General features: G+C 39.9%; 2 protein-coding genes across 3 annotated transcripts in view; both read left to right on the top strand.

Annotated features, from left to right (window-relative positions):
* The first annotated feature begins 72 nt into the window (after window positions 1-72).
* lctla (lactase-like a) lies at window positions 73-12,296 on the top strand. 2 transcript variants are annotated; one of them, XM_034862150.1, is made up of 14 exons: window positions 73-164; window positions 777-927; window positions 2,236-2,396; window positions 3,435-3,522; window positions 4,229-4,338; window positions 4,417-4,545; window positions 5,474-5,569; window positions 5,765-5,819; window positions 5,905-6,066; window positions 7,414-7,688; window positions 8,935-9,061; window positions 9,181-9,380; window positions 10,318-10,381; window positions 12,038-12,296. In XM_034862150.1, the coding sequence occupies exons 2-14, from the start codon at window positions 801-803 to the stop codon at window positions 12,151-12,153; spliced, it is 1,710 nt and encodes a 569-aa protein (XP_034718041.1). In that variant the 5' UTR covers window positions 73-164; window positions 777-800; the 3' UTR covers window positions 12,154-12,296. The 2 variants fall into 2 exon arrangements, with proteins under 2 accessions (XP_034718041.1, XP_034718105.1); XM_034862214.1 differs by lacking the exon at window positions 73-164 and adding an exon at window positions 185-595.
* Window positions 12,297-13,867: 1,571 nt separating this feature from the next.
* tipin (timeless interacting protein) overlaps window positions 13,868-15,006 on the top strand; it is a 6,850-nt gene continuing 5,711 nt past the window's right edge. Inside the window, exon 1 of the mRNA XM_034889222.1 lies at window positions 13,868-13,937. Coding sequence (XP_034745113.1) covers window positions 13,868-13,937 — 70 coding nt within the window. The remainder of the gene's footprint in view (window positions 13,938-15,006) is intronic.

The following is a 15,006-nucleotide window of genomic DNA, read 5'->3' as shown; positions in this document are numbered from 1 at the left end:
TTGTTTTTTTTTGTGACATTGGCTCTGAACCTGACGGTGACACTGGGGGACGGTGACTAGGTCCAGAAGCTCGGGGGGACGGTGACTAGGTCCAGAAGCTCGGGGGGACGTTTCCTGCCTTTTGGAGCAGGTTCCAGCGGAGACAAATGCAGGACGTGCAGCAGGTCAGACATCTATATGTGGTTCTGGGTGAGGCGGGCCGGGGCTGAGACACAGGCTGGGCAAAGGGACAGATGTAGGGAGAGACACAGAACACAGACACCGGCTACAGGACTCTCAGGCCGACTTCACAGCTTTGATTCTCCTTCTGATCCCGGATATCTTTTACACCTCTGAAGAGACACAACAGCTTGACATGTCTCTCATCCTGACTGTGCTCGACAAGCTGGCTTCCTTTCTGTCTCTGATGGCGTTTTGTGTCAGCGTGTCTTACAGCTGGCTGAAATGAGACTAGATGCTTCCCTTTTCTAATCCACGTGCTCTGATAATGACCGGGTGTTTTTTTCACTGGGTGCTTGACAAATGATCCTGAGGTTTGGGGGGGTTTGAGTTAGGACGCTTTAACTCGAAACCTGAGGACAGCTGCCACCTCTGCGTGAGTGTCTGAATCTTTGCTTTCCACATGTGGCCTCTAGTCTGCGGTCTGTCCTCGACTCATCTAGCTCAGGGCAGGCAGGCAGGAGATGCGGTTTGACAGCTGGTTTTTGGATGCCTTTAATCAGCCATGCAATCTGTGTGCAATCAGGGTTCAAACTGGGTTGGTTATTGTCCTTCAGGTGTAACTGAAGACAAAGACCACGATGCTGCAGCGGTGTCCCCTGAGGCCGTCCCACGTGCTTGCTCTGGTGCTGTGTGTCTCGGCCGGGGAGGACTTCGACTGGACCAAGACTGAGAGGACGTCCTTCTACTACAGCACCTTCCCAACGGGTACAACACATTTAAACACCAGGGCTGCACAGCACGACATGAGGAACATTTGCCCATACGCACGCATGCGTGTGATAACCTTGTTGAATATTGCAATAACCCTTTTACTTTTGAATAAATTAACACATAATGAAGTGTACTCAGTTCTACCTTTTCTGCTGCTTTCAGTATTCTGCTGAAATACAACAAATGAAAGAAAAATCCTCTTCTAATATTGAACAAATTGAACATTGGATTTAAAAAATAAAAGGCACCACTAAAAAGAGGAAAGTTACATTTTAACGTGCACTTTTCTATTGATATATAACACATAAATCTCTTAGTGTCTTTTAGGAAATGTCGCAGCCTTTTGGGATGATCGCGATGATGAAAAAAATTAAAATAAAATATATACTGTATATTTTGCAGAACGAGGTCTGGGTAATACAGAGAAAATCTAGTGTCGCAATATCGTTGACTCAATACCTCATTATATAATAATAATATAATATTGCAGCGATATTGTAGGGTAGTATTGTAGTAGTTTTGACAATTACATATTTGATATATAATCATCAGTAGAGTGGATTTAAAGACTGTGTGGGTAAAGGAATATAATAAAACAGTCGGTTCACAATCTGACCTAATGTTACTGTAATTCAGCCTTTAGAACCAGGAACACTTGTGTCAGATTACGATATTACAATATCCAAAATCTAAGAAGATATCTAGTCTCATATCACGGTCTCGTCAGCCCTGTTTACTCCTAAGTAGTCATGTGTTTGTGGATTGTAACTTCTTGTGTGCAATTCACTTGGCACTAATGGATTTATTTGATCTCGTCCTTTAATGTAGTATTTTCTTTTAAGCTCATTTTGTTGGGGGCATTGTTCGGCCTTTAGTTTCACGGGATAGATAGATAGATAGATAAAGACATGGAAGGGGAGAGAGAGGGGCGCCCGCTCTACCTACTGAGCATACCTGGACTCTATTTTGAATGTATTTATTCAGTTTTTATCTTAAATATTTTTCCTTTTTGCATATTCATGGGTCTCGCACTTTCCCGTTTTCTTGTTTTCCCTTTTTTTCTGTGCTCCCTCTGTCATTGATGACAGTATTAATACATTATGTCACATTACATGCCATTTAGCTAACGTCCTATTAACCCTTGTGTCCACCACTCCTCCCGTCCACCAGGAAACGCTATTTTTGCTTTTTCCGACATTTTTGTGACTTTTTCAATGTTGTGAGTGCTTTTTGGGATATTTTCTTCCAAAGTTATTTGATACTTCTAATATTGACATTTTCACCACGTGTGTTCCTCTGCAGGTTTCTCCTGGGGAGTCGGCACCTCGGCCTACCAGACCGAGGGCGCGTGGAACATCGACGGCAAAGGAATGAGCATCTGGGACGCATTCGCCCACATAAAGGGGAAAATTGTTGCAAATGACACGGGAGACGCCTCGTGTGAGGGCTACCACAAGTTCAAGGTGACATGCGGCAAAACCTTTGGTACATTTCCAGAAAAGACAAGGCTGCTAGATGCTGATAAAGTCTTGAAACATATATATATATATATATATATATATATATATATATATATATATATATATATATATATTATGTATTATATAAATTAAATAATAATAAGTTAAATTAAGTTTTAAGTGTTTATATGTTTGTACGTCATGGTTTTAAAAATAATTGTTAAACTCTTATTAAACACTTTAAAAATTAACGTTCAGGTTATAAAAAAGTCATGTTATTGCACACTTTCTGACAGTATAATCTCTTTTATCTTTGTTCCAGCGCTTTATAGAAGCCACACGATTTACATGACTACATTTTACAAGTTATAAGGTGTTAATTACTGAAGATAGATAGAATGCCTTTATTGTCATTATACACAAGTACACAGTACCTGTGAATTGTATTGAAGTATTGAAGCAATCCCTTTACAGCGTTGACACAAAAATATCAAAAATATAAGATATAAGAATATCAAAAATATCAAAAATATAAAGTCAAAAATACAAAGTGTAGGTAGTGCATAGAAAAAAGATGGGGGGGGGGGGCCTGAGTCCGAAGAGCAACTGTGTACATATATAAACAAGCTTTGAATACACATTGTGTGAAAGTAGATAAGTATTAACAAATAAATAAATATTGCACTCTAATGAAATGAAATGGTTAAATATTTATTATTGCACTGTATGAAATTGCACAGATTCCATTGTCCTTTGAGGTATTATATAACAGTGTAACAGTTAGAGCTTTTGAGGTGATTGTGGGCAGATTTGATCACCTTCGCAGGGACCCAGGCTAGCTGTTTCCCCTGTTTCCAGTCTTCGTGCTAAGCTAAGCTAAGCTAAGCTAATCAACTTCAGAGAGTTATCAAAGATGTCACCTAACTCTCGGCAAAAAAGTAGATAAGGGTTTTCTCAAAAGGGCAGACTATTTCTTATAATTAAAAATAAATAAATAGATAATATTGTTTTCTTCTGTTTTTGTTGTTGTTGTTGTTTAAGGATGACATCACCTTGATGAAGGACATGAAGCTGAATCATTATCGCTTCTCCATCTCCTGGCCGAGGATTTTACCAAGCGGACTGAAAAGTACCCTTTTTGGTTTAATTTGACCATCATATTTACATATCTTTCTTATTTCTTTCCTTAGCTGGTTATTGAAAGCAGTACTGATGGAAGTCATTAACCAGAAAATTAATCAACATTCATTAGAGCCCGAACGCTGAAACTGAAGGAATCATTCCTTCTTTCTTTCTTTCTTTCTTTCTTTCTTTCTGAATGAATGAATTGCCTTTTTGAGAGGCTTAACATACTGAAAAACTCACCAAAATTGGCGGTTGCATCAACATTTACGTATTTTAAGGGTTTTAGGGATCAGGCACACAAAAACGGCTCTCTAGCGCCCCCTACAAAGCAAAAATAAATAGTTTGGACTAGCCGGACCCTCCTCCACGGTGCTGTGGAGGAGGGTCTGGCAGTGCGAGACCACGACAACCACAACGCTGACACGCCATCAACCCGGCGACCAAATGTTACGGCATATTTCACGTAGTACACAACTCCACTAAATATGCAACATAGGTCTTGTGGTTTTTAGACATTTCAATATATACGTATTATGTAATTAAAAGACCAAACTACTAATCAATAAGAACAAAATCCACAAATTGATCATTAGACATAGCGCTGGTTGTAATGATGTTATATTTCATGACAGTGAATATCGATATTTTACTATTATTTTAATTTTAAATTAATTACTACTATTATTATTTTACTATTTTAACTCCTGCAGGTGAACACATCAACGAGAAAGGGATCCAGTATTACGACGACCTGATTACCATGCTGCTGGACAATAAGATCACCCCCATTGTTACGTTGTACCACTGGGATCTACCGCAGGTGAGCCCACTCCACCTTTCAGTATTTACGTCCTGGAAGCTGCAGTGGGACTGGAACTAACGTGGTTTTCCTCCCCAGGTCTTGCAGGAGAAGTACGGCGGCTGGCAGAACGTCTCCATGGTGAACTATTTCAACGACTTTGCCAACTTATGCTTTGAAAGATTTGGAAAGAAAGTGAAGTATTGGATCACTTTCAACAACCCATGGGTATGTCCGGCTGAAGGGGAATGGTGCATTCACTGTCATTGTGTTTGACTTGGATATCAGAATGTTTTCTTGTGTTTTCAGCAAAGGTGGAACCAAGAGTACCAAGATATTCTACTTAAGTAAAAGTACTTTTACTCAAGTGCAAATAACAGTTTGTATAAAAATAAACTCAAGTAAAAGTAAACAGTAGCTCATTTAAAATGTATTCAGTAAAAGTTACTCTGTTACGTTTTTAGCTTTTATACTTTTTTAATATCTTATTTATACTTTTAATACTTATTTAATTAAATATGCAGTCTTTAGTGATTAGATCAGGGCACAAAGCCACTTTCATTTTGAGGTTGTTGACAGATAGAAAACAACGCTGGAGACCTAACGAATGTGATTTAAAATGTAGCAAAGTACAATACTTCAAACAAAACCTACTAAAGTAAAAGAATTAAAGTGCTCATATTCTGCTCATTTTCAGGTTCATAATTGTATTCAGAGGTTGTACCAGAATAGATTTGCATGGTTTCATTTTCAAAAAACACCATATTTTTGTTGTACTGCACATTGCTGCAGCTCCTCTTTTCACCCTTTGTTATGAGCTCTCTGATTTAGCAACAGAGTGAGGCATCTCACTTCTGTTCCATCTTTGTTGGGATTCGCACATGTGCAGTACCTAGGTAAGGACTACTAGCCAGTCAGAAGCAGAGTATGAGGGCCCTGACAGTACCTAGGTAAGGACTACTAGCCAGTCAGAAGCAGAAGAGTATGAGGGCGTTACATAACACAATAAAGGAAAGGGAAAACGCCAAAAAGCACAATATGAGCACTTTAAAGAAGATTTTTAAAAAACCTTTAAAAAGTAAAAGTACACAAAAAATGACTTAATTACAGTAATGTGAGTATTTGTCATTTGTTATCTTCCCCCTCTGGTTTTCAGTCCATTGCTGTGGAGGGCTATGAAACCGGGGAACACGCACCCGGACTGAAGCTAAAGGGAACCGGAGCTTACAGAGCTGCCCACCACATCATCAAGGTGAGACGGCCTGCATGCACCCAAAGCCCGCTCAAACGTGATTGGTCAACACGACCAGGACTACAAACAGAGAGCAGAACACAGCAGATGGCGCTGCCTACAGATTCTGCTTTCATTTCCTTCTTCAAGTAATGTAAAATAAACAATACAAGGAATCACGCGAAACGTGAAACTGCCTTCTTGTCTTTGAAACAGGCTCATGCTAAAGTTTGGCACACGTATGACATGCAGTGGCGAAGCAAGCAAAAAGGTAAGTTTTTATTTTGGTATTTTATTGGGATTCAAAGGTAAATTTCTTCCGTGCTGGATGATGACGTTGCTGCTTGTGTGTCCAGGCCTGGTGGGGATCTCGCTAACAGCAGACTGGGGGGAGCCGGTGGACATCACCAACCAGAGGGACATTGAAGCAGCAGAGCGATACATCCAGTTCTACATGGGGTGGTTTGCTACTCCCATCTTCAACGGAGACTACCCCCAGGTTATGAAAGATTACATCGGTACGTCACGGTTAAATGCAACTGTTTATTCATCCGTCCTCACCAGGAGGAGATGCACAGACTGTGTGAGGGAAGCCGGAACAAGTGGATCGCCCCCTGGTGGCTGGCTGCAGTATAGGTCATAAACCCCGCCCCCTCCATGTTAGCAGATGGGACATGACAACTTAGTAAAAAAAATCAAAGTACCCTTCAAATACACTTTTCCCAAAGATGGTTTTATCATTTTAGGTAGTTCTGATCTTGCTGATGTTAGTTCAAGTATTTTTTTCTGATAAGTTTGGTTTTTAGCAGGCATTTGCAGCGTTCTCCTTGTTTTTTTAATTTGGTCATTAATCCCCAGTGGGGAAATTACAATCTAAACTCTGCATAAACTGTAATACACAGCGTGCACAGGAGGTGAAGTGACATCTCTCCAGCCACTAATCCACACGCTTTTTGGTCCATATGGGGACTTGAACCAGTGACCCTCCGGTTCCCAACCCAACTCCCTAAGGACTGAGCTACTGCCCCCCTTCATGCTCAGTCGCGCATGAAACCACCATGAAGCGAAAAATTAGCAGAACAATCGGCACTTCTTCTGCACTGTGCGGCTTGTAGAGCTGACACACTTTAGACCTCCTCCGGCCCAGCCGGCCACTTCCGTTTTAGCGCTTTGCTAACTTTAACGGGGGTTACCTGATGATCATGCGGCTTTTATAGACTTTCTAAATGTTACTGTGTCTTATTTCTAAATGCCTGTGTGTTTTCCTGGCTAGCTGTGAACATGCTGGATGTTTAATCTTAGGGCCATTCAATACTACATTGTTTCTCAGTTATTTAACTTATATATGTGATTTGGCGCTAAATACATAAAATTGAATTGAATTGAAAAATATTGGACCAAATGGATCAAATTCTGATGAGAAATGAGTACTTTCTCGGGTGTTGTGACGCTCAATAAAATGTTTCCACTGATTTACAGACGCGTCTTTAGTCGTGTTAGTCTAAGTGAAAACAGTATTTTTGGGCCATAGGTCATCATGTGAGGGCCTGGGCGTTGCAGCTCCACTGGCGCACCTCCTTACTGGTTATTTGATGTTATAAAAATGGGGTGAAACGTAAGGATAGAAAGCTGTGATTGACTCGCTGTGATTGGTCGAGAGGGTGTATGGGCGGTACTTCGATCCCGCGACTCCACTACCTGATCACTGCTGCGTGGAAAAATGCCAGAGCCCATATTTGGGAGAAATGCAGTCTCCTCACTAGACAATTGTTATTTGGTTGAAGAAACAAAAGTGTTTGTTAGACCGTTGCAGTTTTATGTGTATGCTTGTTTTATTTTGAAATGCTCTGACCTTCGCCCTTCAGGCAGGAAGAGTGGCCAGCAGGGCCTGGGAGCGTCCCGGCTGCCCGTCTTCTCGCCTCAGGAGAAGAGTTACATCAAGGGAACCTGTGACTTCCTGGGCCTCGGCCATTTCACAACTCGCTACGTCACCCTGAAGAATTACCCATCGGGCCTCGGAGACAGCTACTTCGCAGATCGAGACCTTGCTGAGCTGGTTGACCCCAAATGGCCTGATCCAGGTTCTGAATGGCTCTACTCTGTTCCCTGGGGCTTCAGACGCCTGCTGAACTTTGTCAAGGTACGCAACACAGATCTGAATAAAATTCAGAAATCCAGCTGTGCAAGATATGTTGAATATAGAATTAAATTGTTCTAGAAGTAAAACTAATACAACATGCACAAAATACAATAAAAAGTGATGCACGCTAGGCTCTTTCAGTCAATGGATATAATTATAATTGTGAGCCAAATAAACTAGCCCTGAAAAGCTTTGTAAAAATCTCTTCGATATTTCTAGAAAAACAAGCTCATTTGCTTAAAAGTCAGACGAGAAGATGGACACCACTTTCACATTTGTATGTGCAATAAATGCAAACAAATGTGAAAGCGGTATCTATCTTCTCATCTGACTTTTAAGCAAATGAGCTTGTTTCAATCCATAAAAACCGGAAGCAGGGGGAACAAAGCACTATCAGCAAGCACAATTATTATGTTATATAGTCTGTGGCTTTAGATGGAGTTTTACAGTGTAATTATTCATTGACAAACTCCCTCGATCCAGCCCTTCTGCAGATATATATATATATATGTACGTGTGTGTGTGTTTATGCTAAGCTAGCAACCCACTAGCTCTAGCTCTGTAGTTAATACTTAGAAACTGGTATCCATCTTCTCATGTGATTCTCGGCAAGAAAGCAAAAGATGTTTACAATGTAAAAATTAACCCAATGAATAAATGTCCAAAAATAGAAAAGATACAGTGAGGAAAATAAGTAGTTGAACACTCTTTTTTTTTTACATTGACCAGCTGCTCCCGTGCTAATTATCAATTTCCCCGTAACCCTTTCCGGACTTGTGAAGATGTACAATTTTGTCTCAAGTGTCTTTGGACAGCTCTTTGGTCTTGGCCATGTTAGTAGTTGGATTCTCACTGATTGAATGAGGTGTCTTTATGCAGCTAACAACCTCAAACAGGTGCTTCTAATTTAGGATAAAAAATGGAGTGGAGGTGGACATTTTGAAGGCAGACTAACAGGTCTTTGAGGGTCAGAATTGTAGCTGATAGACAGGTGTTCCAATACTTAGTTGCAGCTGTATCATACAAATAAATAGTTAAAAAATCATACAGTGCAATTTCTGGATTATATTTTTTAGATTATGTCTCTCACAGTGGACATGCACCTACGAGGACAATTTCAGACCCCTCCATGATTTCTTATTGGGAGAACTTGCAAAATAGCAGGGTGTTCAAATACTTAACCCATAAGATATGAACATATCAGACTGTATTTCATCCTGAATGTTACATAACGTCTCTCCAACAGACTCAGTATGGAAACCCCATGGTATACGTGACAGAAAACGGCGTGTCTGAGAAAATGCTCTGCACCGACCTCTGCGACGACTGGAGAATGCAGTACTTCAAAGACTACATCGATGAAATGCTCAAAGGTGAAAGGAAACCAGAAAGATTACGTCAAAAGAGACCAACAGCGTTGCCACGTCCCCGAGACGAAACTAACACTGTCTCCTTTTTTGTTCTTTGTTTGTTTCCCCGGTCGGACGACCAGCGGTTAAAGACGGCGTGAACGTGAAGGGTTACACGGCCTGGTCGCTCCTCGACAACTTCGAGTGGGACGAAGGGTACTCCGAGAGGTTCGGACTCTACTACGTCGACTTCAGGAACAAAAACAAACCACGCTACCCGAAGGCCTCAGTCCAGTTCTATAAACGCATCATCAGCTCGAATGGCTTTCCCAATCAGAGAGAGGTGAACTCTAACAGCACGCTATATCAGGGGTCAGCAGGGGTCAGCAGGGGTCAACAAGTCACGTTTAAGACTTTTTAAGACCTTTTTAACCCTCATGTTGTCCCTCAAATTGACCTGTTTTCCTATATCAATGTTCTTTTCAATTCCCCAAAATAACATGATTGATTCCTCCCAACGCTCTTTGCCAAGTATAAATCTCTACTTTCATTAATTTTGGGGCGTCTTATTCAATTTTATAGCCTTTGAAAAAAAAAATGGAAGTGTTTTTGATATAGTATTGAGTAAAAGTTGACATATTCCAGTCTGTGATTATCATCAACATCCATTCCTTTAATTTTAGTCTCAATTATTCCTAATTTCGGGGTCTCGGGGAAGTTTGGGGTCCCCTGCTGGAGCTGCAGCCCCCGAGACCCGATACCGGATAAGCGGTCGAAGATGGATGGATGGATGGAGGGATAAACCCATAATGTAATCTGAAAACTGCTGATCTCAGCTGGTATTCTGTCTATAATGGAGTGCAATGGATATTTCTAAGTGACCCCAAACTTTTGACCGGTAGTGTATATCGCGACATGAAAGTAAAACCAATTGCAGAGTCACAACAGTACTTGCAAAGTAAATACATGTATTCAGATCGAATAAAAAGCGACATAAAGTAATAATAATCTGTACAGCTACAGCAAATTATATTTGGACTCAAAAATATAATTTCATGGAAAGATGGAACTACAACACTATGGAAAAAAAGATTCAAATGAGCATTAGATTACATGGACGTAGGAAAATTAAAGACCTGTTTCTAATTATTTTATTAACCCAGAACACAATACTTTTATAGAGTTTTTGAGACCCCGCGGAAACCCCGTAAATGTTAAAAGTCCCTCTGGAATAGTAGTGGAACATGTTGTTAACTGTTGAGTTTTTGGGATCTTCACAGGTGGAGAGTTGGAAGAGGAAAGCCGTGGAGACTTGCTCCTCCAGTAACCAGCTCCTGGCTGCAGGTCGGTACCATGACGCATTACACAGGTTAGGCTGTGGTGAAGCTAGGTGGGGCCTGGTGGTCCCGTAGTGGAAGGAGGAGGAACGGACTCAGGAGTTCTTCACCTCGTGCTTTGATTTATTTCCTCAGCAATCACATGGAATTGCAGAATTGCAAGGATGACTTATTGCATAATTATATAAAAAATAAACAAAAACATGAAAACTAAAAACTAACTATTGAAATTATCGTCACAAACTTATATCAAACAAAATATTAAAAAAGACTACATCAGGCCCTGACTAATTGGACCCTGCACCTGTACCTGCACCCTTCCAGGATAAAGTCCTTCTCTCCAGAGGAGCCTTGGCCTCCTTCCTTCATAGCAGAAGCCCCTCCTACAAGACATACCAAAGTTAATTGGAAATCAATCAAACATCATTGCCAAACATTTCTGGCTTCATAAAAACACCCTATATCAACTATAACATCACAAATGAAATGTTAGATGCTTCTCAAAACAGAACTCCATGCACTCTGTCCACCCCTCTGCACTGGCTGACACTTGGGCCATTCCATCTTCCCCTCTATAAATTACTCCAGACTCTATCACTTCCTGTTTGCCAATTTGAGCCAGATCCCTGCTTGAAATGACAACTTTTGACTAGCACTTAAATGAACTGAAACGAAATGACAACCCATGTGTTCATTGATGCAAGCCCACATGCTACTACTACAACTACTGCACATACTAAGGTTAGCTTAGCATGACACGACGTGCTACCCCCGGTTTAAATGAAGGCATGGGGTAGCCCCATGACAGGGCCAAAACAAAGAAGACAGCCTGTGTCCAGCTTGTTATTCCGCTATCTAACAGGGTTATTCTTTGTTTTGCCCCTCCAGGGAAATCAGGAACATGCAGGAATGCAAAAGTCTTGGCCAGTGCATGATGAAGTTTAGGTACAACAGTTATTTCTGAGTGAGATCAACAGGGTTTTCTTATATAAAGAAATGCTACTTTAAACTTCTATTCTTCTTCATTTCAGGGGCAAATACTGTGATTTTCTTTATTTTTTACTACACTACATTTCACTGACAGCTGTAGTTGTAAGTCACTTTGCAGACATTACTCACTTTCTTATTAAAAAAACTAAAAAATAATTCAGATTAGCTCACCCTGGACCAACACACCATTACAGGGGGGGGGTGCAGTAGCTCACTCCGTAGGGAGTTGGGTTGGGAACCAGAGGGTTGCTGGTTCAAGTCCCCATGTGGACCAAAGTAAGAGTGATTGGTGGCTGGAGAGATGGCACTTCACCTCCTGGGCACAGCCAAGTGCTCTTGAGCAAGGCACTGTACCCCCCCCCCCCCCCCCCCCCCCAAACCGCCCAGGGTGCTGGTCCAACTGGCAGTCCCCCCCCACATCCCTCCATTAGTGCATGAATAGGCCCTTTGTGTGTAATTAAGGACTGTGTGTAGTGATTCTAACAACATGTACACAGAGTGTAAATTGTAATTTCATTAAACTAGAATAGGAAATTTACAAAGAAACTGGAATAAATACATAAAATACATTCTTTTTCATGTTTTTCCACATCCATAGCAGCCTTTTCCAGTGAGTTGAAGCTGAGACTGTGAATTGAGACGTTTGACTGACGTTTCCATGCATGTGTTTCAGATCCACTGATAGGCCACATGGAGATGGTGACGGAGATCGTGGTTCCCACGGTCAGCACGCTCTGCATCCTCCTCAGCGCAGTCTTCCTCATGTTCCTGCTGCGCGGACGCATCTGAACACACGCACACGCACACACGCACACACACACACACAGGATTCGGAGAGTAACTTCACCGCTGTAACACTTCATCCCGCGAAAGCCTTTTGTTGATTTACCTGTCTGCTTTTCTGTTTTGAATAAACACTTTTCCAGGTTCTCTTAATTGAGTCAAACTAGCTGGTACCTGTCACAGTTCTAGATGAATGAATTCAAGCTTGATATTTTGCTTTTATTTCTTTCCTTTCTTTTTTAACAAACTGGTCTTGTGTGGTTTTTTGAGGAAGCTACTCAAACTAGCTGCAGAGAGGAGACGGTTTCTTGTCCACAAGTTTGTATAATTAAGAAATAAGAGTGATGGCAATAAAGGGTTGTACTCTCTCTCTCTCATGCACTTCAATAAATCAATATTTAAGACTTGAATGGTGCTGATTATTATACACTGAATTGTCCTTTAAATTATCCTTCCTTCAAATTAAAAGCCCTTAAAGTAGATAATCAGAGGAAAACCAACATACTGAAAATAGCAGTGTCGAGTACACAGTGGGACTGTACTTTTTTTTGCAGTGAGTCTGTGTTGTTGTTGTTGTTTTTTTTGGGGGGGGGGGCATTTTAGGCCTTTGTTGTGTAGGACAGCAGAACAGGTCGGAGTCGAACCTGTGGCCCCTGCAACAAAGATTGGGACGCACGCTCTACCAGGTGAGCTCTCCAGGCGCCCCTCAGTGAGATGTTTTTTTTTAAACTACTTTTTAAAGACCTCCAAACAATTAAAAGGAACTTTAACTGTGGTCTTATGTAGGGTCAGAGTCAGAATTTTAGAAATATTAAATAAGAAATATACAGTATATATACACAGTATATATTTGCACCTTTGCATTTTTTTCTCACTGTACATATTATTTTACTTGTTAAATTATATCTTGTGTAAAGTTGGTTTTCCTATAAAATGGTTTAATGTGTCTTAGTTTGAATGCTACCTTTGCATAGGCCAAAAAAACTAAAAACATGTGTGTTGTATATATATGTCTTTAAACCATAGACTGTGTACTATTAATTATTATATTTTCTAAAGTCTGTGGTTTAAACACTGCCACCTTCCAAATGATGTTTTTGATCTTTATTTGGTTTAACTTACGAATATTGTATGCTTTTCACTTATATAGAGGCTTGTTTAAATGGTTAAACTGTCATTGTTGTTCTATTTATTTACATACATAAATAATCTTTACTCAAATGTATATAAAGGGTAGCCCCACAAACAATACACAAAGCCTACATTCTGATGTATGTCAGTGACAAATTGCCTATTTTTGACCTATATAACCTAATTAATTTTAAATCTCAATAAAGAAATAGTGAATGGGTCTTTAATGGTGTCACGTTTCCCCAATACATCCACACAGTCATCATCAATCTTCCTGGTATTAGTTTAGGCCTAATATTCAGTCTATGGTATAGAGTAGACAAGTGCTTCTCAAATGGGACTACACATACCCCTAGGGGTACTTTTGGAGCACTGCATGGGGTAGGTGAGGATTTTATTTTGAAATATGTTAATTTAAAAACAGCAGGCATGCATTAGTCCCTGAAAAATTACAAAATAATAGTACATTTGTTTCGTAATGGATATTAAACATTTGAAGTAGCATGTACATTTTTCAGAAAGTTGTTGTTAAGTCAATCTATAGACTTTATATTTATTAAACATTAATTCTTATTAATATTAACGGTCTATGAGGCAATCCGACTATTGGTGGTACCTCTTTTACAGGCTTTGTTCCTCCCCAAAACTGGTTTGCGCTGGTAAGGGTGTACTTGGCACAGATAATATTTCACAGGGGGTTTTCATCTTAGAAAAAAGTTTGACAACCACTGACTATAGAGTGTAAATATTAATATAAATATATATACAGTCTACGGTTTAGACAAACTTCGTTTTGACTTTATTTTGAAAATATGGAATCTTCGTACCGGAAGTTGATGTCGCTAGCTAACTAGTTGGCTCTGCTTCGCTCACCGAACAGCGCGTAACTTCAACTGGTAAGACGCTATTATAATGTTATTTTGTTTTGTCGTACTTTATGATCTATTATCATGTTTGTGACATGTGGTTTAAGTTAACTCTTCACGTTTCACCATTTCGCAGCAGCTTAACGTAAAGCTAACTTACCCCAACGCATATCAACGGCTTGTAACGGTAGTTAGCTTAGCTTAGCTAGCGGTGTTTAACGTTACTCTTTTACTACAAACATTACTCAGAAGTAAAGTTATGTTAGGTCAGACAAAGACGTGAATGTGTTGTTCACTAGTCTGTTCATATTCTCAGTCTCTCTCTCTCTTTCTCTATTACTGTGTGACTAACGTAAGGATGTAGTAAGACAACGGTAAAACTCTGAGATTTGACAGTCTACACTTGTGTTGTTGCCATTATTGAGTTTACCGCCTTCTTCTTTACGCTGTGGGCTGGAGGACCGGAAGCTGCCAAAATAAGACATAAATTAATTAATATACCGTTAAATAAAAACCAATAGGCAAAAAGATGACCTTAAGACAAACTTTGAATGAGATTAATTAATTTCTATAATGGAGAAAAAAAATGCATGAAGAAGCGCATAAAGAAAATACTACAGATGTAAATAGGTTTGGGGAAATAAATAAGGGTGGGTGTGCAAAGAGGAAATAATACAGAAATTAAAACATTAAAAACATAGACGATTACATAGGAAAGTAAAAACATAGGGAGCTCAGTGAAATTAATACAAATAAAATAAAATAAAAATGAATTAGTGTCTCATTGTTTCAATTAATGCCTACATTTACATTTTGGTATATACATTTCATAAATAAATGGAATATTTATGTATTCATCGTC

This window comes from Etheostoma cragini, chromosome 1 (genome assembly GCF_013103735.1).
Source record: "Etheostoma cragini isolate CJK2018 chromosome 1, CSU_Ecrag_1.0, whole genome shotgun sequence".
Lineage (NCBI taxonomy): Eukaryota > Metazoa > Chordata > Actinopteri > Perciformes > Percidae > Etheostoma > Etheostoma cragini.
This window is presented reverse-complemented; position numbering and strand designations above follow the sequence as displayed.